At 43.9% G+C, this 27,009-nt stretch overlaps 1 protein-coding gene across 1 annotated transcript in view; it reads left to right on the forward strand.

Annotated features, from left to right (window-relative positions):
* Nucleotides 1–27,009, forward strand: part of SKAP2 (src kinase associated phosphoprotein 2) — a 317,931-nt gene that overhangs the window by 246,773 nt on the left and 44,149 nt on the right. The window contains exon 11 of the mRNA XM_040433605.1: nucleotides 16,905–17,014. Coding sequence (XP_040289539.1) covers nucleotides 16,905–17,014 — 110 coding nt within the window. The remainder of the gene's footprint in view (nucleotides 1–16,904; nucleotides 17,015–27,009) is intronic.

Raw genomic sequence — 27,009 nt, forward strand, 5'->3', positions numbered from 1 at the left:
ATAAGACATTCTTCAGATATATAAATGAAAAAAGGAAATTAAAACAAGGAATAACTAAATTAAAAACAAAGGACGGAAGGTATGTAGAAGAGAATAAAGGGCTAGCCGACTGCCTTAATGAATACTTCTGTTCAGTTTTTACAAAAGAAAAAGGAGAAGGACCTCCACTAGAAAGAATGACTAATAAATCGTTTGATGCATGTATCTTTACAGAGGAAGATGTTCTAAGTTTGCTGTCTAAGGTGAAGACAAATAAGTCACAGGGGCCTGATGAGATACACCCAAAATTATTAAAAGAGCTTAGTGGTGAGCTGGCAAAACCGTTAACAGATTTATTTAACCAATCATTAGTAACAGGAGTCGTCCCGGAAGATTGGAAATTGGCTAATGTCGTGCCCATTCACAAGAAAGGTAGTAGGGAGGAATCGAGCAACTATAGACCAGTGAGTCTGACATCAATAGTAGGCAAATTAATGGAAACCCTATTAAAGGATAGGATTGTGGAACATCTAAAATCCCATGGATTGCAAGATGAAAAACAACATGGGTTTACTTCAGGGAGATCATGTCAAACAAATCTTATAGATTTTTTTGACTGGGTGAATAAAATAATAGACGGTGGAGGTGCAGTAGACATCGCATATCTAGATTTTAGTAAGGCTTTTGACACTGTCCCACATAGAAGACTTATCAATAAACTGCAGTCATTGAGCATGGACTCCCATATTGTTGAGTGGATTAGGCAGTGGCTGAGTGACAGACAACAGAGGGTGGTAGTCAATGGAGAACATTCAAAACAAGGTCATGTTACCAGTGGGGTTCCACAGGGATCTGTACTGGGACCGATTTTGTTTAATATCTTCATAAGTGATATTGCAAAAAGCCTCGCTGGTAAGGTTTGTCTTTTTGCTGATGACACAAAGATAGGTAACAGGGTTGATGTTCCTGGAGGGAAACGCCAAATGGAAAAGGATTTAGGAAAACTAGAAGAATGGTCAGAACTCTGGAAACTGAAATTTAATGTGGATAAGTGCAAGATAATGCACCTGGGGCGTAAAAACCCAAGGGCAGAATATAGAATATTTGACACAGTCCTGACCTCAGTATCTGAGGAAAGGGATTTAGGAGTAATTATTTCAGAAGACTTAAAGGTGGGAAGACAATGTAATAGAGCAGCACGAAATGCCAGCAGAATGCTTGGATGTATAGGGAGAGGTATAAGCAGTAGAAAGAGTGAAGTGCTTATGCCGCTGTACAGAACACTGGTGAGACCTCACTTGGAGTATTGTGCGCAGTACTGGAGGCCATATCTCCAGAAGGATATAGATACTCTAGAGAGAGTTCAGAGAAGAGCTACTAAACTAGTACATGGATTGCAGGATAAAACTTACCAGGAAAGGTTAAAGGACCTTAATATGTATAGCTTGGAAGAAAGAAGAGACAGAGGGGATATGATAGAAACTTTTAAATACATAAAGGGAATCAACTCGGTAAAGGAAGAGAGCATATTTAAAAGAAGAAAAACTACCACAAGAGGACACAGTTTTAAATTAGAGGGGCAAAGGTTTAAAAGTAATATAAGGAAGTATTACTTTACTGAGAGAGTAGTGGATGCATGGAATAGCCTTCCTGCAGAAGTGGTAGCTGCAAATACAGTGAAGGGGTTTAAGCATGCATGGGATAGGCACAAGGCCATCCTTCATATAAGATAGGGCCGGGGGCTATCCATAGTATTCAGTATATTGGGCAGACTAGATGGGCCAAATGGTTCTTATCTGCCGACACATTCTATGTTTCTATGTTTCTATGATGTGCTCAAAAATAGTAGCAAAAATGGTAAATGAATTGTGCCACAAAAATATTCCACATTTTTCAAACCGGCACCTGGATCTGAATACTTTTGTCATTTTATGTAATAAAAAATTTGGTATAGCCACTGAGCTATTCAATAAAATGTATCTGTATAGCACCACCTGCTGTTTTTTTCTGTTCCTTATTACTCTATCCAACTCACTGAGGTGGTCACCCATACTCAGTTTAGATCTTCAACTGCCGCTAGCCATATTGCCTGTTAGAAGCTCTGACAGTTACAGGGAGAGTGCTGCAGCAGAAAAGACACCCCCCCCCCTTAGCTGTGATAGGGAGAGATGCAGCAGAATGGACACACCCCCTGAGAAAGAACACACCCCCTGAGCTGCCAGCCTGAAATAAATGTAGCAGAACAATTAGAGCAATGAATGGGGAGATCTCTGGTTCCATGTGAGGTACAGGGTGAGTTGTATCTTTGTAGGAATGAAAAGATGAATCCAGCATCGAAGTTGAAAATATTGTGGGTTCCTTTATTCAATATAGTACAGATCTATACAGTGACAGCATCACCTCAGTGGGAACACTGAGGTGATGCTGTCACTGTATGGATCTGTACTACAGGGAGGGCCATTTATATGGATACACCTTAATAAAATGGGAATGGTTGGTGATATTAACTTCCTGTTTGTGGCATATTAGTATATGTGAGGGGGGAAACTTTTCAAGATGGGTGGTGACCATGGCGGCCATTTTGAAGTCGGCCATTTTGAATCCAACTTTTGTTTTTTCAATAGGAAGAGGGTCATTTGACATATCAAACTTATTGGGAATTTCACAAGAAAAACAATGGTGTGCTTGGTTTTAACGTAACTTTATTCTTTCATGAGTTATTTACAAGTTTCTGACCACTTACAAAATGTGTTCAATGTGCTGCCCATTGTGTTGGATTGTCAATGCAACCCTTTTCTCCCACTCTTTACACACTGATAGCAACACCGCAGGAGAAATGCTAGTACAGGCTTCCAGTATCCGTAGTTTCAGGTGCTGCACATCTCGTATCATCTGAAGGCAATCGTCTATGCTGTGAAGATACGAGATGTGCAGCACCTGAAACTACGGATACTGGAAGCCTGTGCTAGCATTTCTCCTGCGGTGTTGCTATCAGTGTGTGAAGAGTGCGAGAAGAGGGTTGCATTGACAATCCAACACAATGGGCAGCACATTGAACACATTTTATAAGTGGTCAGAAACTTGTAAATAACTCATGAAAGAATAAAGTTACGTTAAAACCAAGCACATCATTGTTTTTCTTGTGAAATTCCCAATAAGTTTGATGTGTCAAATGACCCTTTTCCTATTGAAAAAACAAAAGTTGGATTCAAAATGGCCAACTTCAAAATGGCCGCCATGGTCACCACCCATCTTGAAAAGTTTCCCCCCTCACATATACTAATGTGCCATAAACAGGAAGTTAATATCACCAACCATTCCCATTTTATTAAGGTGTATCCATATAAATGGCCCACCCTGTATACACTGCGTGCAGAATTATTAGGCAAATGAGTATTTTGACCACATCATCCTCTTTATGCATGTTGTCTTACTCCAAGCTGTATAGGCTCGAAAGCCTACTACCAATTAAGCATATTAGGTGATGTGCATCTCTGTAATGAGAAGGGGTGTGGTCTAATGACATCAACACCCTATATTAGGTGTGCATAATTATTAGGCAACTTCCTTTCCTTTGGCAAAATGGGTCAAAAGAAGGACTTGACAGGCTCAGAAAAGTCAAAAATAGTGAGATATCTTGCAGAGGGATGCAGCACTCTTAAAATTGCAAAGCTTCTGAAGCGTGATCATCGAACAATCAAGCGTTTCATTCAAAATAGTCAACAGGGTCGCAAGAAGCGTGTGGAAAAACCAAGGCGCAAAATAACTGCCCATGAACTGAGAAAAGTCAAGCTAGCAGGTGCCAAGATGCCACTTGCCACCAGTTTGGCCATATTTCAGAGCTTCAACATCACTGGAGTGCCCAAAAGCACAAGGTGTGCAATACTCAGAGACATGGCCAAGGTAAGAAAGGCTGAAAGACGACCACCACTGAACAAGACACACAAGCTGAAACGTCAAGACTGGGCCAAGAAATATCTCAAGACTGATTTTTCTAAGGTTTTATGGACTGATGAAATGAAAGTGAGTCTTGATGGGCCAGATGGATGGGCCCGTGGCTGGATTGGTAAAGGGCAGAGAGCTCCAGTCCGACTCAGACGCCAGCAAGGTGGAGGTGGAGTACTGGTTTGGGAAGAAGTCTGCATCCTTCAAGAAAAACATGATTTTCATGCAGGACAATGCTCCATCACACGCGTCCAAGAACTCCACAGCGTGGCTGGCAAGAAAGGGTATAAAAGAAGAAAATCTAATGACATGGCCTCCTTGTTCACCTGATCTGAACCCCATTGAGAACCTGTGGTCCATCATCAAATGTGAGATTTACAAGGAGGGAAAACAGTACACCTCTCTGAACAGTGTCTGGGAGGCTGTGGTTGCTGCTGCACGCAATGTTGATGGTGAACAGATCAAAACACTGACAGAATCCATGGATGGCAGGCTTTTGAGTGTTCTTGCAAAGAAAGGTGGCTATATTGGTCACTGATTTGTTTTTGTTTTGTTTTTGAATGTCAGAAATGTATATTTGTGAATGTTGAGATGTTATATTGGTTTCACTGGTAAAAATAAATAATTGAAATGGGTATATATTTGTTTTTTGTTAAGTTGCCTAATAATTATGCACAGTAATAGTCACCTGCACACACAGATATCCCCCTAAAATAGCTAAAACTAAAAACAAACTAAAAACTACTTCCAAAAATATTCAGCTTTGATATTAATGAGTTTTTTGGGTTTATTGAGAACATGGTTGTTGTTCAATAATAAAATTAATCCTCAAAAATACAACTTGCCTAATAATTCTGCACTCCCTGTATTGAATAAAGGAACCCACAATATTTTCAACTTCGATGTTGGATTCATCTTTTCATTCCTACAAGTTCACTGTCTTATCCAGGTTTCCGTGCATCAGGGAAGTCGATTCAAGGGATAGAGGCAGCAGGTGAGCTGGATATTGTCCACAATTTGAGTTGTATCTTTATTAGAAAGAGATGGTCATGTACTATATGATGTCTGAGTTTCCTTTTTTACATCCGTCTTGGCCCAACCACTTTAATTATGAATGTTATGTCTAAAAAAGGGATTGACCTAATACTAATGCTGTTTAATAGATGGTGTAAACTAAGAGCTCCATTATACAAGATGAGGATCAGTACCATTTTTGGGAACAAATATTTGTATCAACACTTTTTCCGAATAATGGTCCCATGTAAAGGTGCCGCCAATCACCCACCAAAGGGCAAATGATCGCTTGTAGGGTGATCATATCTTTCACGTGGCATCAAAACTTCTCATTTGTTGGCACCACATTGTCACGGAACCATGAACCAGAAGTACAACAAGAGATAAGTGAAAATAAGAAGGCTTTATTGAAAATAAAGCTGTAAAGCAAAAGTCCAAACGGATGGTGAAACCGAGCAGAGTCTTTGCGAAGCCAGAGGTCAGGAACCAGAAGGGTAGTCAGACGAAGCCAGGATCAGGAACCAGCAGGGTAGTCAGACGAAGCCAGGATCAGGAACCAGCAGGGTAGTCAGACGAAGCCAGGATCAGGAACCAGCAGGGTAGTCAGACGAAGCCAGGATCAGGAACCAGAAGCAGCAGCAGTCTTAGAAGCATGTGAACACAAGAGGACCAAGCAAGGAACTGAAGCCACAGACCTCCTATATATATGAGCTAGGCATCCAGCTCCTCCCAGGGGAAGGAGGAGCCGCAGGGTGGAAGGCTACAAGAAACCCAGAAACCAAGATGGCCGCCAGCACATGTCAAACGAAGGAGAGCAGCAAGCAGGTAAGACCATGACAGTACCTCCCCCTCAAGGGCCCCTCCTCCGCGGAGCACAAAACGGTTTCTGAGGGAAGCGTGCGTGGAAGGCTCGGAGCAAGGCAGGAGCATGGACATCTGCGGAGGGAACCCAGGAACGCTCCTCTGGACCATAACCACGCCAATGGACCAAAAACTGCAACCGACCGCGGACCAGGCGTGAGTCCAGGATATTGCTCACCTCATATTCCTCACGATTGCCCACTTGGACTGGACGAGGCCGAGGAACCGAGGAAGTGAAACGATTACACACCAGTGGCTTCAACAGGGAGACATGAAACACGTTGGAGATCCGCATGCCAGGAGGAAGCGCAAGGGCATAGGCTACCGGGTTTACCCTGCGAAGCACTCGGAAGGGACCAACAAAGCGAGGCGCCAGCTTGGGAGTGGGCACTCGAAGGTTGAGGTTGCGGGTGGACAACCATACACGGTCTCCGACCTGGTAGGAAGGAGCAGGCGCTCGTCTGCGATCAGCCTGGAGTCTCTGGCGCTGCGCAGAGACCTCAAGGGACTTCTGGATCTGTACCCAAGAAGCACGTAGGACGGAAAGGTGATCCTCCACAGCCGGAATATCCTGGGGAGAGAATACCTCCGGTAACACGGCAGGTTGGAACCCATAATTGGCCATGAAGGGAGACGTCCCAGAGGAAGAGTTCACCGCCGTGTTCCTGGCAAACTCAGCCCAAGGCAGGAGGTCAACCCAATTGTCTTGGTGATCGGAGACATAGCAACGAAGGAATTGCTCCAAGGCCTGATTGGATCGTTCTGCGGCCCCATTGGACTGAGGGTGGTAGGCCGAGGAGAAGGAGAGATGAATCCCCAACTGGGAGCAAAAGGCGCGCCAGAACCTGGACACAAACTGACACCCCCGATCCGACACAATCTCCTTAGGCAAAGCGTGCAACCGGAAGACCTCCCTGGCAAAAATCGTGGCCAACTCTTGTGCAGAGGGTAACTTCTTGAGAGGAACACAGTGGCACATTTTGGAAAACCGATCCACAATCATGAGAATGACCGTATGGCCTCGGGATGCAGGGAGGTCCACAATGAAATCCATCCCCAGGTGTGACCATGGGCGCTCCCCGGTGGCTATGGGTTGCAGAAGGCCCAACGGAAGGTGCCGAGGGGACTTACTCTGGGCACAAACGGAGCATGCCGCTACATATGCGGCGATGTCGGAACGTAGGGAAGGCCACCAGAACAGACGTGAAACAGCCCAGGACAGCTGATTCTTTCCAGGATGCCCCGCGGTCTTGGAGTTATGGTAGGTTCGCAACAACCGAGTGCGCAACTCCTCAGGCACAAAACATCTGCCGTTGGGTCTCCCAGAGGGAGCACCAGATTGAGCCGCCAAAATCTGCTCACCCAGGGGAGAGGTCAGGCTGGTGCGAATGGCGGCCAGGATCTGATTCGGAGGTATGACCGAAGTCGGAATCGACTCCTCCCTGGACAGCTCGGAGTACTGCCGTGATAAGGCATCCGCCCTGATGTTCTTGGAACCGGGTAGGTAGGAGACCACGTAATTAAAACGTGACAAGAACAGAGCCCATCTGGCCTGACGTGGTGTCAATCTCTTGGCCTCAGAAAGGTAGGTCAGATTCTTGTGGTCCGTCAGGATGAGAACCGGAACCACCGAACCCTCGAGCAAGTGCCTCCATTCTTTAAGGGCCTGCACGATGGCCAATAACTCCCTGTCACCAATCTGATAGTTGCACTCCGCGGAAGACAGTTTCCGGGAGTAAAACCCACAAGGAAGCAGAGGACCCTCTGGTGTTCTACGCTGAGACAGAAGGGCGCCTACTCCCGTCTCAGACGCGTCCACCTCGAGGACAAAGGGCAACCCAGGGTTGGAATGCGACAGAATCGGAGCCGACACAAAGGCGGACTTTAGGGCCTCAAAAGCTCGGATGGCCTCAAGCGGCCAGACCTGGGAATTACTGCCCTTCCTGGTCAGATCCGTGAGAGGCTTGGCCAGCATGGAAAAGTCCCTGATGAACTTCCGATAATAATTGGCGAAGCCCAAAAAGCGCTGCAGGGAACGAAGACCACTGGGCTGGGGCCACTGTAAGACAGCCGAAACCTACTCAGGATCCATGGAGAACCCCTCAGCGGAAATGATGTAACCTAAGAAGGTTACCTGGGATCGGTGAAATTCGCATTTCTCAAGCTTACCGAACAGCTTGTTCTCTCGTAACCGTTGCAACACTCGTCTGACACCCAGAATGTGGGCCTCCATGGATTCAGAATATACCAAGATGTCATCCAAATAGACTACCACACACTGCTGCAACAGGTCACGGAAAACATCGTTGATGAATTCCTGAAAGACTGCGGGCGCATTGCACAACCCAAAGGGCATAACCAAGGATTCGTAATGACCGGTCCTGGTGTTAAACGCGGTCTTCCACTCATCGCCCGCCTTGATCCTTACCAGGTTATATGCCGCCCTCAGGTCGAGTTTGGTAAAGACCGTGGCCCCTTTAAGGCGATCGAACAGCTCGGAAATCAAGGGTATCGGGTAAGCGTTCTTGATCGTGATGCGATTGAGACCCCTGTAATCGATGCAAGGCCTCAACTCACCGCCCTTCTTTTTCACAAAGAAAAATCCAGCCCCTGCCGGGGACGAAGATTTGCGAATGTGTCCGCGTGAAAGCGCCTCCCTCACGTACTCCTCCATGGCCTCATTCTCCGCTACCGACAGTGGATAGACTTTGCCACGAGGAGGAACGGCACCAGATTGTAACTCTATGGCACAATCGTATGGGCGGTGCGGAGGTAGGGCAACCGCGCGCACCTTATCGAATACATCCCGGTACTCCTCGTATTCAGGAGGCAACAGAGAGTCCGAGGAAGTACACAGCTACTTGACAGACCCATGGATGCAACTAGCCCCACACTGCGGTGACCACGAGAGGATCTCGACCGATCTCCAATCGAAAGTCGGATTATGCTTCTGGAGCCAGGGGTACCCCAAGACCACCGAGTAGTGTGGAGATGAAATAACCTGGAGGCAGACCGACTCTCTGTGAACGGCACCAATGGCTATCCCCACTGGAAGGGTCTCATGAGTCACGTGTGGCGGCAGAAGGGGTCTGCCGTCTATCGCCTCAAGAGCCAGTGGGGAACCTCGAGCCTGCAGAGGAATGGAATTGGCGGCAGCGAACACACTATCAATGAACAAACCACCAGCACCAGAGTCCACCAACGCCTGGGTCGTCACCGAGCCCCCGACCCAGGAGAGGACAACAGTGATCAGTGGTTTGTCAACACGGGAAACCGGGGACGAGGAGACTCCACCCAAGATCTGCCCCCGACAGGATCTCAGGGTACGAGCGTTTCCCGGACGGTTCGGACATGCCAACCGAAAATGCCCACCGAGACCACAGTACATGCATCGGCCCTCGCGTCTCCGGAGTGCCCTCTCCCCCTCGGACAGGCGAGCAAACCCCAGCTGCATGGGTTCACCCCCAGACAAGTCATCCCCAGGAGGCGTGGGAGGAGAGGGAGGCACGGGTGGGACAGCAAACGTAGGCACCAATCTGTTAGAAGACCTCCGCAGGTTCTCCTTAAAGGAAGGTCTCTCCCTGAGTCTGGTGTCAATCAAAATCAGGAAAGAAATAAGAGACTCGAGCTCAACTGGTAGGTCCTTAGCTGCAACCTCATCCTTCAAGGCATCCGAGAGACCATGAGAGAAAGCAGCGACCAGAGCCTCATTATTCCAGCCCACCTCTGCTGCCAGGGTACGAAACTCAATGGCGTATTCAGCTACGGATCGTGAACCCTGTCTGATGGACATAAGGAGCTTCGCAGCAGAGGCAGCACGAGCCGGCACATCGAATACCTTCCGAAGAGAAGCAACAAAACCGGAAAACTCGGCAACCACCGGATTGTTGTTCTCCCATAAAGGGCTGGCCCAGGCCAAGGCCTTGTCCGAGAGCAGCGAGATCAAGAAGCCCACCTTTGATCTCTCAGTAGGAAAGGCATGTGGCAGCAACTCGAAATAAATGCCCACCTGGTTAAGGAAACCTCGGCACTGAGTTGGCTCTCCCCCAAAGCGCTGTGGAAGAGGGGCAGAACCGGTCATACCCCAAAACACCGCAGGCGCAACAACAGGTGTCGGGCTAGACTCTGGCGCAACAACCGGAGCGGCAGTAGGAGCGAGCCCAGGAGCGACAACCGACCCATCGGCAACGGGAGCGAAATGAGCCGTGCGTTCAAGCAGGGTTTGCAACGCCACAGCGAACCGACCCAACAGGTGATCCTGCTGATCAAGTCTGGCAACCAGCGTGGGTAGCGAGGATGGCCCTGTACCGTCAGAATTCATGGCTTGGTCCTAATGTCACGGAACCATGAACCAGACGTACAACAAGAGATAAGTGAAAATAAGAAGGCTTTATTGAAAATAAAGCTGTAAAGCAAAAGTCCAAACGGATGGTGAAACCGAGCAGAGTCTTTGCAAAGCCAGAGGTCAGGAACCAGAAGGGTAGTCAGACGAAGCCAGGATCAGGAACCAGCAGGGTAGTCAGACGAAGCCAGGATCAGAAACCAGCAGGGTAGTCAGACGAAGCCAGGATCAGGAACCAGCAGGGTAGTCAGACGAAGCCAGGATCAGGAACCAGAAGCAGCAGCAGTCTTAGAAGCATGTGAACACAAGAGGACCAAGCAAGGAACTGAAGCCACAGACCTCCTATATATATGAGCTAGGCATCCAGCTCCTCCCAGGGGAAGGAGGAGCCGCAGGGTGGAAGGCTACAAGAAACCCAGAAACCAAGATGGCCGCCAGCACATGTCAAACGAAGGAGAGCAGCAAGCAGGTAAGACCATGACACACATTTCTCCTTGTAGACAGAGATGTGCTGCCAACGAACAATGGAACTGTATGGTGACGAATGATTGTAGTAACAATCGGTTATCCGTATACAGTAGCGATGACTGCAGAACGTAAATGCAGAAAATGGTCAGATACAAACATCCTTATTATTGACTGCTCTATTGGCCTGAGTGGAAGTGCCCATGGACCCCCATGATCAGATATTGATAACCTATCCTGAGGATAGGCTATCAATATCAGGAGTCCGGAAAACCCCTTTAATACGATCATTTATTTTTCATTCGGTTTTCATTTGTCGTCAGCACATTACCTGCTTACACAGTGTGATGTGCTGCCAACAAACAATAATTTTTAGTGCGACATAAAAGAGAAAACATGTGACTATCCAGCAAACGACTGATTGTCAGTTGATCGGCGGCATGGTTGCCGGGGGAATCACGTGCAAGCTATGTTTGTTTACCATCATCAGCCCATGTAAAAGGGCCCTTGTTCCCCAACTTATTCTCCGAAACAGGGAAGGATACCATCAGTAAAGGGCTCCTGTACGAGAATAGAAAATGATTTCCAACGGTTAATGATGGTACTTATGGTGTGTCCAACCCAGAGTTTACCTGAAAGTACAGCTATTCTGTCCGAAACACACTCATGAGGTCACAACTGGCAGCGTACACATTACTTTAACACAACAACTTACCTGACGTAAAATACAGTCATGTGAAAAAATTAGGACACCCTTTGAAAGCATGTGGTTTTTTGTAACATTTTTAATAAATGGTTATTTCATCTCCGTTTCAACAATACAGAGAGATTAAAGTAATCCAACTAAACAAAGAAAACTGAAGAAAAGTCTTTTCAAGATCTTCTGTAAATGTCATTCTACAAAAATGCCTATTCTAACTGAGGAAAAAGATAGGACACCCTCACATGTATTCCCTCTTAAATTGGCTCAGATCTCACACAGGTATATCACACCAGGTGCACATAATTAGTAGATCGTTACTCTGCATGTTGAATGAGGCTTGCCCTATTTAAACCTCAGACATTTAGTTTGGTGTGCTCCTGACTGTTGAAGTGAGAGTGAGCACCATGGTGAGAGCAAAAGAGCTGTCAGAGGACTTCAGAAAAAAGATTGTAGCAGCCTATGAGTCTGGGAAGGGATTTAAAAAGATCTCAAAAGATTTTGAAATCAGCCATTCCACTGTCCGGAAGATAGTCTACAAGTGGAGGGCTTTCAAAACAACTGCCAACATGCCCAGGACTGGTCGCCCCAGCAAGTTCACCCCAAGAGCAGACCGCAAGATGCTAAAAGAGGTATCCAAAAACCCTAAAGTGTCATCTCGAGAACTACAGCAGGCTCTGGCTACTGTTGATGTAGAAGTACATGCCTCTACAATCAGAAAGAGACTGTACAAGTTTAACTTGCATGGGAGGTGTGCAAGGAGGAAACCTTTGCTTTCCAAGAGAAACATCGAGGCCAGACTGACATTTGCCAGCGATAAAGTTGACAAAGACCAGGACTTCTGGAATAATGTTCTTTGGACAGATGAGTCCAAAATTGAATTATTTGGACACAACAGCAGAGGACATGTTTGGCGTAAACCAAACACAGCATTCCAAGAAAAGAACCTCATACCAACTGTGAAGCATGGAGGTGGAAGTGTCATGGTTTGGGGCTGCTTTGCTGCAGCAGGACCTGGTCAGCTCACCATCATAGAATCCACGATGAATTCTACTGTGTATCAGAAGGTGCTTGAAGAACATGTGAGACCATCAGTTAGAAAATTAAAGCTGAAGCGGAACTGGACCATGCAACATGACAATGACCCAAAACATACTAGTAAATCAACCAAAGATTGGCTGAAAAAGAAGAAATGGAGAGTCCTGGAATGGCCAAGTCAAAGTCCAGATTTGAATCCCATTGAGATGCTGTGGGGTGACTTGAAAAGGGCTGTACGTGCAAGAAACCCCTCAAACATCTCACAGCTGAAAAAGTTCTGCATTGAGGAGTGGGGTAAAATTTCCTCAGACCGATGTCGAAGACTGGTAGATGGCTACAAGAACCGTCTCACTGCAGTTATTTCAGCCAAAGGAGGTAACACTCGCTATTAGGGGCAAGGGTGTCCTATCTTTTTCCTCAGTTAGAATAGGCATTTTTGTAGAATGACATTTACAGAAGATCTTGAAAAGACTTTTCTTCAGTTTTCTTTGTTTAGTCGGATTACTTTAATCTCTCTGTATTGTTGAAACGGAGATGAAATAACCATTTATTAAAAATGTTACAAAAAACCACATGCTTTCAAAGGGTGTCCTAATTTTTTCACAAGACTGTAGCTGTGATGTCACAGAAGTTACCTGAAAGAAAAACTGTTGTGGTGTTACGGCATCTTACCAGACTGAAAGATACTTAGGATGTCAGAGCAGGGACTTGACTAAAACACAACTGTGATCTAACCAGCTTATGTGTATAAAGCCCACTTGTGATGTCACAGTAGCTTACCTGCCTGAAACCCACTTGTGATGTCATAACAGCTTACCTGATAGAACTCAGTTGTGATATCACAGCAGCTTGCTCAACTGAAAACTCACTTGTGATGTCACTGCAGCGTAAGCGTATCTGAACGAAACACACTTGTGATGTCACAAGGCCTTAACCAGCAGTAACAAAGTTAAGTCACAGCAGCTTAGCTGACTGGAACTGTTCTGGTTCTGATCAATGGTCAGGTAGGTTGATACACTGCTCCAAATTAGATAGATACGTGCATGCACGGCGAAAGAAATAACACTGACACTAGATAAGGTCAAAGCATAACTCTAATTTATTAGGTGGGGGCTTCACATTATATACCCTCCATATTAGTGGAAGGAGTAGGCTCACATGATTGGTCTTTTAGCAAGAAGGAATGTAAACAGGAAATAAGTTTAAGGCATATGTATGATAGAAAAAACGGGGTTAGATGTCGCACAAGGATATCTGAAAACCAAAAAAAAGGTGCACCTTACCAATGGAGAACACTCACTCGATCACTATAAAATGAGAAATGAAGGAATAAAGGGCAGGGCACTCTCAGAAATTTCGGACCATTAAGAGAACCATTGTAAAATATATATTTATTGATATACTGAATATTCTAAAACGATGGAACTTGCTATAAAAACATATAAAATCCCAAATTTTTGTAAATGACAGCAGTTGATATGTCTGAATAGCAGCAAATTTGGTCTAGACAATATTCAATTAAATAGTACACAGCCCCAACAACAGTATACCGATGGTGATGATCTAAAATGGCCAAACTAAAATAAATCGAAGGTAAATATTGAGTCCACCTCTATCATTCAATGGAGTAACTTCAAAGTTCCTTAATATTTTTCACAACCAAAGCCAATCCGTCCTATGAATACTATTTTAAAAAACTCTCCTGAGCAGAGCGGCGTCCCGCTCGATCAGAATGAGTAGCGGCGTCCCGCTACTTTGAAGCTTGCAAGCGATTATAAAGTTACCTTTTATCCAGCTTCCATCGAGTCAGTCTTAACCAAGCCGTGGGATATTGCTGCTCCCCGCGTTGTGCTAATGATGTTGTCGCACTACGATATCGGGAGCTTTTTCTTCTAGTAAAGACCACACTGGTGGCTTATTGTTCCACACGTGGGCCAGTTGGTATCCCGGTCCTTTCTTGTGTTTGGCCGTCAAATCGCGCGGGTAGCTTTCGAAGGTAATGGATCCCACTTTTTCCGGGTCGGTTTGGATCGATGGATGTTGATATATCTGGTCACAAATGGCGGGGGATGTGGCACCAGACGCGTTTCTGGGTATGTTCATTCACCCCTTCCTCAGTGGTAGACATCCCCCCTTTTGACATCCCTCTTTTATAGGGATCACAGTAATGTGTAATTCATGGACTGGATGGTTAATTGATTCCAAAACGTCAGTTCCGGTATATAGAGTATATATTATTATTCGGATTGGTATGGGGTGCAAAGGTCTGTTGTTGATTAGCATATGGTGTCCATAATTGAAGAATATTGCAACAGTGTTCAAATCGATATATACATCAGTATTTTCACATGACAATTTTTATGTTTTAGCAATCTCCGAAATACAAATGATTTCATACACTTGTCCCTTATAGATCTATGTATCATCTGAAGAGAAAAATGCATATATACATCCTGCGTTATCGGTGCGGTATGTGTTCGGTTTTGACTTCATCTTGTCTAGAATTACAAAAACATCACATAAAACTCCAAGTTTGGTTGCTAACCATTATATGATACATCAAAGCCTCATATCTGACCATAAATAACACAACAAATTCAGATTAGACCCAAGTCAACGGAAAAAAGGTTGTCAGGACTATATAAGGTGCTTCTTAATATGGTGTCAAATAAGAAATACATATTGATGAAGAAACTTTTGTTTGGCTGCCAAAAATGCATAAAAAATTATAAAATAAAAAATTTTGATGTAAAAAATTGATATAAAAAGTAGATATAGAAGTAGATATAAAAAGTAGTATTCAGTATATCAATAAATATATATTTTACAATGGTTCTCTTAATAGTCCAAAATTCCTTCATATGTATGATAGACTCAGAGGAATTCCTGACAGTTTCAAGTCTGTGCTGTAAATAGTTTCAATCATAGAATGCATACTGGGGGTTGTCTCTCAGACAGACACCATTTTGTAAGTGACAAGCAAGTGTCCATTATATTCCATAACAGTCCCCCCTTGAATTCTTGATTGTAGAACTTTCCCTGCCTAGTGAACCCCTGGGAATACCATTCTCAATCCTCTTCACCCGCAGTGGCAACAACCTACCCCTTTTGGGTAGACTCCTGGTTAATCGGACTTATGATAGTACCCTGGGATTCATCTTTCCCTATCTCTGTACGACATCGTAATTGGTGGGGGAACTTGTGTTGAATTCTTTGGTTTCCATTTCTTCTTCACCATATAGCAGCATGATGGGCTGTTCAGTAGTTGAGGTCACAAGTTTTTCACATATTTTTCGGACACAGGGTACAATACAACATAACACTACTGACATTAATACTAGCATCAAGACTATCACCATACCTATCTGGGTGAGGAAGGATTTCCAATTTTTGAACCATCCAAAGTACTTATCCCATGGGTCTGTTATCCCTGAGTTGAGTTTTAATTCCTCTGAGAGGTTAGTAAGCTTGTTTATTGCTTCAGTTACCTTCCCTTTGGGGCCAGTGTTATCTGGGATGTAGGTGCAGCAAGTTTCCCCAATCATTTTACAAACTCCCCCAGTCTCAGCTAGGATCATATCTAGGGCCATCCTGTTCTGAAAGGCCACAGCAGAAGTAGCCTCCAACTGTTCTGAAATTCCTTTTAGGGCATCACGGGTGTAGTTTACAAATCTTTGCTGATTATAATATATGTAGTTTATCCAGTTGACGTTCTTGTTGTCACTATTGGGAGTAGGGATTCAAATCCAGCTGCCACCTGATCTCTGGCCTTAAACTCGTTGGGGACCCCCCTTGGGACTCCTCACATCGGTGATGTTTATTTATTTTACGCACTTATATAACACTGACATATTCCACAGCACTTTACAGACATTAGCATCAAGCTGTCCCCAATGGGGCTCACAATCTAAGTTCCCTATCAGTATGTCTTTGGAGTGTGGGAGGAATCAGAGTACCTGGAGGAAACCCACGCAAGCACGGGGAGAACATACAAACTCCATGCAGATGTTGTCCTTGGTCGAGTTCAAACCCAGGACCCCAGTGCTAACTACTGAGCCACCATGCTGCTCAGATATCACAATGACTTACTTAGATGCAGACACCAAAAACATTGTTGGGGATGCAAGAACTGTATATGGGAAATATCTAACTAATAACTCCTCTACATTAATGACTTTCCAGAGAATACCCATCCGTCTGAAATTGTGACACATGGACAGAAAGCAATATAGATGTACATGTCATCTAATACACAATAGAAACAACAGTTCTTAGAGTATGTGAGGAAATGGGAGAACCTGAAGAAACCCACCGGGGAACATGCAGAAGTGCATTCATATTTTGTTTATTACTATTTTGTTTATTACCATTTTGCAGACTATATTAAACCTTTTGCACATTATGATACTAGAGGTGACCAAACTGATCCAATCAGATCTGAGGTCTACAAATCCTCTTGTGATCCAATCTCCATTTGAATACATTGGAGGAATACATTCCATTTGTTTTGGATCTGTGTGTGGCATCAGAACTTTCTCTCATGGTTGTTTGTTTCAATAGGAAAAGAGACCGACTATACAAATTACTACAGAGGACTATGGGACTGCACAGGGAACCATCCTGATGAATTGTCCTTTAAGCACAGTGACGTCATATATATTCTCAATAGGGTAAGTTACACAACTGCACTTTTATGCTGAGAACCCAGTTGGGACTTTGATTGTTTGGCAGATTACATGAGTATATACTTGGCATTGCCAGCAGTACTCAATGTGCTACCCAGAATTACATCTTTTAATCTCTCACACAAATTGTCTTTACACACACAGTAATAAATGACATTGTCATTCTAATACAATCACATTTGAAAACATAACCTAATAACAGGAATGAACTTAAAAGTATGTTTACACATGCCTAAGGGGCTGGCAAGGATCCTGTGAAGGGCCAGTATAATGGACAATAATTATAGGATGCCCTCCACGACCTACTCATAATATACATATTATTTTCATCTTTCCCTTTTCAAGTTGATGATTCTGATTAGGAAATATTATTATTTCCACTAAAGAGGTCAACTAAGATCACAGCACCACACAAATCTCCTATCCACATGGTGCCCCCTGTGCACTGCAATTTACTGCTTTTGTAGAGAGCCGCTGGGGTGAGCAGGGAAGATGGGAGTGGTAGTTGTGGCTCTGAGGGTGTTAGTAATACTCACAGTTCATGGTGACAATCTCCACTGTGTCAGTCCCTAGGGCTGCCCAGTGACTACCCGGGTGTACCCTTTCTTCCCTCAGGGCATACCGGGGTATTGGGGCTCCTGCATGGTGGTAGATGGGGTGCACCTCATGTTGAATAGTTGACAGGGTGCAAGGCAGCAGGGCAGATGCAGAGACCTTCTCTCAGGAGTACTCTGGTAGTGAATTTGCTTTTTTGCCCGCTGCAGTCTCAGAGACTGAGGTTCTGTGAACTAGGGCCTGGTCTGCAGGAACTCTCCCACACACATCCTTCTTGTAGCTTTCTTCAGACTAGACGCCTGAACCTCACCAGGGGATAGACCTGGTCCATCACCCTGGTAACCTAAACAGTCTGCCAATTTGTTAACTGTTTGGTTGCCTATGCATTACTACTAAGTGCACATAGAATACAATAAATCACAACATTTAAGTCAATAACGTTGCATAAACCCTCTAAGCTTTAGTTAACCCTTTGCAGTACTCCTCTTGTGTACTGCACCCCTCCTTATTGTGAGATAAGCCAGCCCGATGTATTGACACATAGATCCCCTGCAATTCAGCATGCATACAGACAAGACACAGGACAGGCTAGCTCCTTCCTCTTGTCTTCTACCTGCAAGAATTAGGTTAAGGCACATGCATAATAGACAGTACATCTAGGCATTCAGTTCACAGCAGATAGGATCTGGGATGACAATATCTTCACATAGAGTGATGATATAGGGTGTCATTCTCTATTTTAAGGGTAAAGTCCACTTTAAGTGAAAAAATAGTCCATTGCTACTATAACAAAAATAAAAAATAGTCCATGACTTCTGCTAAAATGTAATAAGACACAGGGAGCTTAGGTATGTTAAAGTCCATACCCTGAGTATCACACTTAACAGAATAGGTAAACATTTCAGAGTGGCTTAGATACGTCGAAGTCTCTTCTCTAGGTACAGATATTAAAGATTACTTAACAAGAGCTTGTGTACATTAGAGTCTTTTCTCTGGGCATGATGCTTTAACTTAACACAACTTCTTTTTTTTTCTTTTGCCTGAGAAGAGAAGCGAGGTGCAAGGTGTAAGGTGAAGTAAGTCCATTTAGAGTAGAGTCTATAGGGCAGACTGTTTACAGGACCAACAGCATAGAAAACTAAACTAAACAATGTGAGAATATAGGGCAGTCTATTACCCTAGGTTCTGGGCTCCTTTACCTTTTTTTTCTTGCTGCTTTTTACTGCCTTTTATGCAACAACAGGATCTTTGGGTGCCGGACTGGCTTATGCTAGTTACAGAGCTCTGGCACCCTCTGATGGCAGGTGCATCACAGCTAATATCTTCCACCTCTTTGCTCTGGCCCTCTGGGACCTTCCATGGTGTGATAAAAAGCCTTGTCCAGCTGTAAAGGAGATCACGGGCTATTAGCCATCCTATTGCCAACCCCATGGTGATAGTAAAAGGTATGGGTACAGTAGGATTTCCAACTCTAGGCACCAAGTAAGCTGACATTTCTGCTCGGAAACTCTGACTGGGATCCAAGCCCATCCTTCAGGCTCGCCGAAGATGTTAACAGGCCATGACCTGCCAAGGGACTGGCCATGGCCCTTGGCCTCTCCTTGGCTGCTGATATTTCAAGAACAGCGGCCTGCTTGTGGATAGGTGATAGAACAGCAGGCAGCCTACCTCAGCCTTAATATAATACTTATACAAGAAGATATTTTGTAGGCGCAGTCTCTTTTTGGATAATATGTCAGTATCAACTATTAATACAGTGAGGCATGAGCTACAAGTTCATAGACTGCTGGTATTGTGAACATGGAATTAACCTGCAATGTGATTGCCCCCATTCTGTACAGTCTGACAGATCCAGTAGTATTTGAGCGTTGACAGTTCAATTTCGCTAAATGTGATGTTGTTACCTCTGCTACATTATTGCGGAGAATGTAAGCTCATGAGACTAGAACGTTTGTTTCCCCATGAATATAAGTGATCGAAGAATGCACTTGGTAAATACTTGGAACTGCAAAACTTCTATAGCCAACAATGTGCTAGTCTGCCCTATGATTGTCCCTTCAGCACAGGCTTGACTATGATTTATGAAATATGATTCAGCTACCTTCAAAGTGTTTTCTCTCAACAATAAAGTAACAGCAATGCCACATATTCTTAGCATGCACACTGTCATTTGCTGAGATCTCATAATGAAACAGCCATTAATTACACTGTCTGCATTAGCAATGACATGTTATGCCGCCACACACTGTTACTCCAATAATCCCCAATCTATCACCAGTAACCAGCCAGTGTTAGCTCTAGTGTTCTCTAGATTCTCATGTAAAGTGCAGATCTGTGCCAAACAAGTGTTAATAAGAATGTATCACTACTGTTGATATCAAGCATTAGCCTACCAGAGAAGCTGCTATGGGGGTCCGTCCAGCAACTTTGTAGGTCAATGACATTGTTAAAGTAGCCTCTAAAGTGAGTTGATGAAGGGGAAACAATATATAGTAGAATGCCAAAGAAGGGAAAAAACCTCTGAGAAACTACCATGATAATAATAAACTTTAAAGAGGTTTTTCAGGGGTAAAAACTTAGGATAGGTCATCAATATCTGGTTGATGGGCCTATGACTGGAGGCACCTCCGACTATCAGCTGTATGAAGAGGCCACACCGCTTTGGTGAGAGCTGCAGCCTTTTCTGGGCCATTGATATATCAGTCACATGGCATATTTGCAGCTCAGTCCCATTCAAGTGAATGGACCTGGACTGCAATGCCAAGCACAACCACTATACAATGTATGGCACTGTGCATAATAAGCTATGAAGAGGGCAAAGTACTCACAGGAGTGCTGTGGCCTCTGGAGGTGCCAGGTGTTGGACCCCCACGATCAGATATTGATTACCTACCCCAAGGATAGGTCAATAATCTACTCCCCTCTTGAACATATTTACTGCTGATGGTGGTCATTATAGGGAGGGTCCTCCTTTTCTTCTACACAATGACCACGTTATCTGAGAGGTGAAAACATGGGAGCCGCGAGCTCCGGCACCAGTAACAGCCTCCCCTGGCTTAGATCGGGAAGCTTTTGTATGTCTGTGATAGTTTGGTGCCTCAAGCAGGCTCCGATACCCATCACTGGTATATACCAATACAAGCCTGCAGGTTGCAGCACTGTATTTCAATTCAGTGAATGGTGTTTTCTGTGATGGATAAATACTCATCACAGAATACAAATTGGCAATATGATGCTTACTAGTTATAGTCACCTAGGGTGATATAAAAAAAAGATTGAAAAAAGTTTAAAAAAAAGTTTTTAAACATATAAAAAAATATAAAAGTTCAAATTACCCCTCTTTCCCCAAAAAAATAAAATAAATTAAAATAAAAAATAAAAAAACATCATTGGCATTGCCGCATTCAAAATGCCCGTACTATTAAAATATAACAATATTTATCCCATACGACGAATGGCATAACGAAAAAAAAAAATCCAAAATAGCCAATTTGCCATTTTTTTTCACTTCACCTCCCCAGCAAAATTGAATAAAAACTGATCAAAAAGTCAGACACACTTCAAAATGGTATCATTGAAAGCTAAAGGTCACCCCACAAAAAATAAGCCAAAATAAGCTATAAAAAAGTTATAGGATAGAATATAGAATATGGCGATAAAAAGAAAAAATAGAAAAGGAAAAAAGGTATTAACTATATTGAGTGTTTACTAAAATTCTTTCTTTGTGTATTCCTTTTATATACTAATAAAGATATTAAATTAAAAAAATTAAAATTAGAATTAAATGGTGCCATTAGAAAGTACAACTTGTCCTGCTAAAAACACACCCACATATGGCTATGTGAACGGAAAAATAAAAAAGTTATGGCTCTGGGAAGATGGGGAGTGAAAAATGAAAATGCAAAAATGGAAAATCATAGGGTCCTCTAAAGGTTAAAGTGGTTGTCACTGCCTCCCCTTGCGTCACGTATGATGTAAGGAGCACAGGTCACCAGTGTGGCCGGCGAATGGCTGCAGCCACCTCAAAACAATTTACATCCTGGGAGCACAGTGGGGCAGCGGGGACCCAACGCCAGGAAGCAGGTAAGTATGCTTTCCTTCGCAGATCTGACGAAGAGGTAGGGTTTGCCCCCACCCCCTGCCCAAAGGGGTACAACCCCTTTAATTAAAAAAAAATACAAAAATAATGTAAATGTATGCAGTGCCAGTCAATGTTTTATTTTGTCCATTTAATACCATACCATGCTTATTAGATGGTCAGCTGTTCCTGCAGTGATCCAGTGGCCCACTGCATAAGGGGTTAATGTGTGAACTTACTGTGAATATGGGGTTTAGGGAATGGCTAATTAGAAAATGATCTATTATTTAAATCACATTTTTTATGTTAAATATAATTTTTTTGAATTTTTGGCGAGTTTTTTTTTTTTTCCATGTCACTGTCTCTATTAAAAAAAAGTAACACCTTAAGGGTGCATTCACACGACCGTATAAATGGATTTGCATCCGTTCCGCAATTTTGCGGAGCGGGTACAGACCCATTTATTTCAATGGGACCGCAGCAGATGTGGACAGCGCACCGTCTGATGTCCGTATCCGTTGTTCCATTCCGTGGCCCCCCAAAAAACATAGAGCATGTCCTATGCGGACAAGAATAGGCATTCTCTATATAGTGCCAGCCATGTGCGGTCCGCAAATTGCGGACCACACACGGACGGTATCCGTGTTTTGCGGGTCGGCAATTTACGGACCACAAAACACTTACGGTCGTGTGAATGTAGCCTTATATAGATAACACAGGATCTACAATTCAATTGACAATATGCAATATCACAGCTTATCCGCTCCCTCCTGACCTCTGCACAGGTCACAGAACATGCCGTGTAGCTGCTTTCAAAAGACAGGAAATCTTTGCATATTTTGAACCTAGTGGCCAGTGTGAAAGCTGCAGGATATTATACATTTTTATTTAAATGTAGATAGTGACAAGAAAAAAAAAATTAAAAAAAAAAAAGTTTTACATAAAAATGTGATTTAAAGAGGACCTTTCACCTATTCTTACTCTATGAACTAACTATACAGACATGTGGAGCGGCGCCCGGGGATCTCACTGCACTTACTATTATCCCCGGGCGCCGCTCCGTTCTCCTGCTATGCCCTCCGGTATCTCCGTTCCCTAAGTTATGGTAGGCGGAGTCTGCCCTAGCGCTGGCCAATCGCATTGCAGAGCTCACAGCCTGGGAGAAAATAACCTCACAGGCTGTGAGCTCTGCGCTGCGATTGGCCAGCGCTAGGGCAGACTCCGCCTACCATAACTTAGGGACTGGTATCTCCGCCTACTATAACTTAGGGAACGGAGATACCGGAGGGCATAGCGGCAGAACGGAGCGGCGCCCAGGGATAATAGTAAGTGCAGTGAGATCCCCGGGCGCCGCTCCACATGGCTGTATACTTAGTTCATAGGGTAAGAATAGGTGAAAGGTCCTCTTTAAATAATAGGTTATTTTATCATGACACATTCCCTTTAACTAGCCGGCTGCTTTACCCACCTCATCTACAGGCGAATGCTGCCTCAATTAGTAGTCTGAGACAGTGACAGGGGACAGCTCTGAAATTGCGACAGGAACAGTCAGCTACAAAAACAGGTGCCGGCCTGGGGAGGGGGGAGGAGAACTGAACAAAGCAGCCATTACAAGGGAATTGTGCATGGAGCAGGTCTGTGAAGATTATACATGTGGCTGAGCTAAAGACTCTAGACCAGTGGTGGTGAACCTATGGCACGGGTGCCAGAGGCGGCACTCAGAGCCCTCTCTGTGGGCACCTGCACCCTGGAAAAAGTCTATGGTGCAGCAATATGCCTTAGACTTTTCCTGCTATTCATCAGCGCAGGGCGCTATGAACGGCACAGGCAGCGCACTGAATGTAGGCAGGCTATTATAGCTACATGATGGATGGAAGATAGACTATATTGGACTGTAGTATTCAGGGTAAATTGCCATGTTGGCACTTTGCGATAAATAAGTGGGATTTGGGTTGCAGTTTGGGCACTTGGCCTCTAAACGGTTCGCCATCACTGCTTTAGACACTCAGCATACTAAAGAGACAGACTGACCACCTGTTAAAGGACTGTATGTTGCTTTGGCCGGAACAGAAAGATAGCTTGGTTTATTGGAGAGTGACTCAGAGAGACCCCCTGGCCTGTTCACCCCATAGTCACCGTCTCAGGATAAACTGTTCACCGCAATCGGTGAAAAGAATTGTGCCTACTCTTACAAGACTGTACATAATAAGAAGTGTGCCTGTCTAGAAGGGTACGTGTATTTGCGCTTCGCCAAGACAGTAAAGAGTTATCTGTTTCACCAAAACCGACCTGATCGTTGCCTCTTACGGCCAGCCCTGTCTACGAGCCTTGCACCCCCCTGCTCACCCACACCAAGGGCACCCCAAACCACCACCAGGCAGGAGACCATCACCAGGGTGTGCCCTGTGGGGAAGAAAGGATACAGTTCCTCTATTCACTGTGCACTAGCCCAGGGAAGGACCACAGCCACCACGATACCTACCACTATTGGACCTCTACTACTACTCCCATCCACTTGCCTCCCACCAGGCTCACTACATTCCCACCAAGACTGGTGGGTCTGGACAAAATAAAGGCCCCTCTAAACAGCCTAACCAGTCAATGAATTGGGGGAGATTTATCAATCAATCTGCGCCGAAATAATAATGCAAAATGAGACAAATTAGAAGTCATCCAGTTAGCGTCAAGTCTACCACATGCCAACGTCTGCCAAGAACAGTGGGCGTGGTTAATAAAGTGGCGCTAGGAACTTCATGTTACAAATGTGTTATCAGAGAAAAGACGCAAATATAGGTGTTGTTGTAAGCATACCCAAGACAAGTGGAAACTAGTGAAAAGTCGCTTGTAGTAATTGAAATTGCAATTTTTTTGTTAAAAAGTCACAGGCTCCTGCAGAGCTGGCCACCAGTGCTTCCTGCTCTTCTCCCACAAATTGGTGTAAAATGGTGCAATTTGTTTATGTTCTGTAGGACATTTGATAAATTTGATCTCAACTTTCAACACTTTCATCTCTAGCTCTAAAAGTTAGTTATTATAGTTAGCAAATTGCACCAAAATTGATAAATCTTCCACCATTGTTTCTGGGCGGCAAATCCCAGGAAGATATGCTGCTCAGAAACAACAATTTTAGGCGCTACATCAACCCTGCTTTTACCTGATGAACGAGCCTTTGCGCATTCATAGGGTGATTAGCATCTACATGGACCATTTATTGGGAATGAACATTTGTATAATGGTTCATTCCTGATTATTGGCTCATGTAAAAGGGCCTTTAGTCTAATGTGACCACTTGTATGACCACTTTGAAAATGTTTTCCCAAGATTAATATAAAAACATGAAAATCATATAGTGCATGCAAATCTCTTTCCAACAAAGCTAGAACCAGCCCTATGCGCTACATGGATCCAAAGCTCCTCCCAGTTGCTCTGCTATATTTATTTTAAGCTGGTAGCTCAGGGGCATGTCCTTTTTCAGAGGGCGTTTCCATTCAGCTACAGTTCTCTCCCTTTAACTTACACAGCATTTAACAGGAAATAGAGGTGGTGAAAGTTGAAGTATGGACCACCTCAGCCAAGTAGACAAAAAAATAAAGAAAAAGAACAAACAGCAGGTGGCGTTATACAGATACATTTTATTGAATAACTCAGTGGCTATACTAAATGTTTCATTACATGCAAAACCAAAAGTATTCAGATCCAGGTGCTGCTTTAAAAAATGTAGAATATTTTTTGTGGGATATCCCTTTAAAGTGTTGCACAGAAGAAATAAAACCTTGTATGTGTCATCTATTGATGTCAATGAGTTGTTCAGGTAATGTGCAGATGCACTAGGCTCACTAGAGTGAGAGCTGCGCTCTGCAGTTGCTCTCAGCTCTGGCTACTAACAATGGACAGAATCCAGGTGCCCCTCGCCCCTAAATTTCTTCTGTCCTATTAGAGAATCTGTAAAGGGGTTGTCAAATGCCGATAACCCCACAACTCCAAGAAACATTTTCTACAGTTTTCAAACCAGCACCTGGATCTGAATACTTTTGTAATTGCATGTAATTAAAGATTTATTATACTGAGTTATTCAATGAAATCTGTCTGTATAGCACCACCTGCTGTTTGCTCTTTTTTATAATTTTGCTGTCCCGCTCACTGAGACGGAAGCATATACTCAGTTCCATCCTTCAACTGCAACCAGATGCAGCAGAAAGAACACACCCCTGATAAAGGACACCCCCCCTAAGCTGACAGTTTGAAATAAATCTAGCAGAACAATTGGAACACTGAATGGGGAGCTCTCTGGATCCATGTGAGGTACAGGGCTGCTTCTAATTTTGTTAGAAAAAGGATGTCATACACTATATGATGTCTGATTTTCATTTTGTACATTATTCATGGGATAACCCCTTTAAGTCACTGGAATTTCCATCTCCAGCCATTTTCCAGCTATATTATCTATTTGCTCCCAATTGACAAGGAGCAGATTTCAAAAATTCTCTTAAAGGGGGCTAATATAAAAAATTCAAATCAGACATGATATAGTACATGACAATTTCTTTCTAACAAAGCTAGAGCCAGCCCTGTACCTCACAAGGGTCCAGAGATCTCCTCATTCATTGCTCTGCTAGATTTATATCAAGCTGACATCTCAGGGGGAGTGTCTTTACTGCTGCAGCTCAGGGGGTGTGTCCAGGCTCTCCCTATCACAGCTCAGGAGGCAGTTGAAGGATGAAACTGAGCATGTGCGGCCTTCTCAGTGAGCAGGACAAAGAAAGAAAAAATGCAGATTGCGCTATACAGATACATTTTATTGAAGAACTTAAAAGCTATGCTAATTATTTAATTCCATGCAATTACAAAAGTAATCAGATCCAGGTGCTGGTTGGAAAACTGTAGAATATTTTTCGTGGGACAACCCCTTTAACAGAAATATATTAAGGAATTGCTTTTTGTTCAAATGCCCTCTGGTCCAACAACACGTGGTTCTCATTGGTTGTTATGAATTACAGGATATATTAAAAAGTTAATGCACACTACCTTCATAAATATAGTCATGTATGAAATAGAGTTCAGTACTTCACTGGAGCTGAGGGCGGCTGTAAATCTCTGTAACGTGACAGGACAATTGTCCGAAATCTTACGCCATTGTGTGAGAGTTTGGCACTATCTCCTTGCATATGGAACTTAATTAACACAGAAATGAAGGAAAGAAGATTCAGTAACTGTCGGCCTGGCAGCTGCAGGAACCTATCATTAGTTTTATAGAAAGCAATGCTGGAGAGCTCTGTGGTCACATAAATAAAATGATAGATAATGTTGTAATTGCTGTCATTTTGCATACAGTTCTTGACATTCCGGT

The sequence above is a fragment of the Bufo bufo genome, chromosome 5 (genome assembly GCF_905171765.1).
Source record: "Bufo bufo chromosome 5, aBufBuf1.1, whole genome shotgun sequence".
NCBI lineage: Eukaryota > Metazoa > Chordata > Amphibia > Anura > Bufonidae > Bufo > Bufo bufo.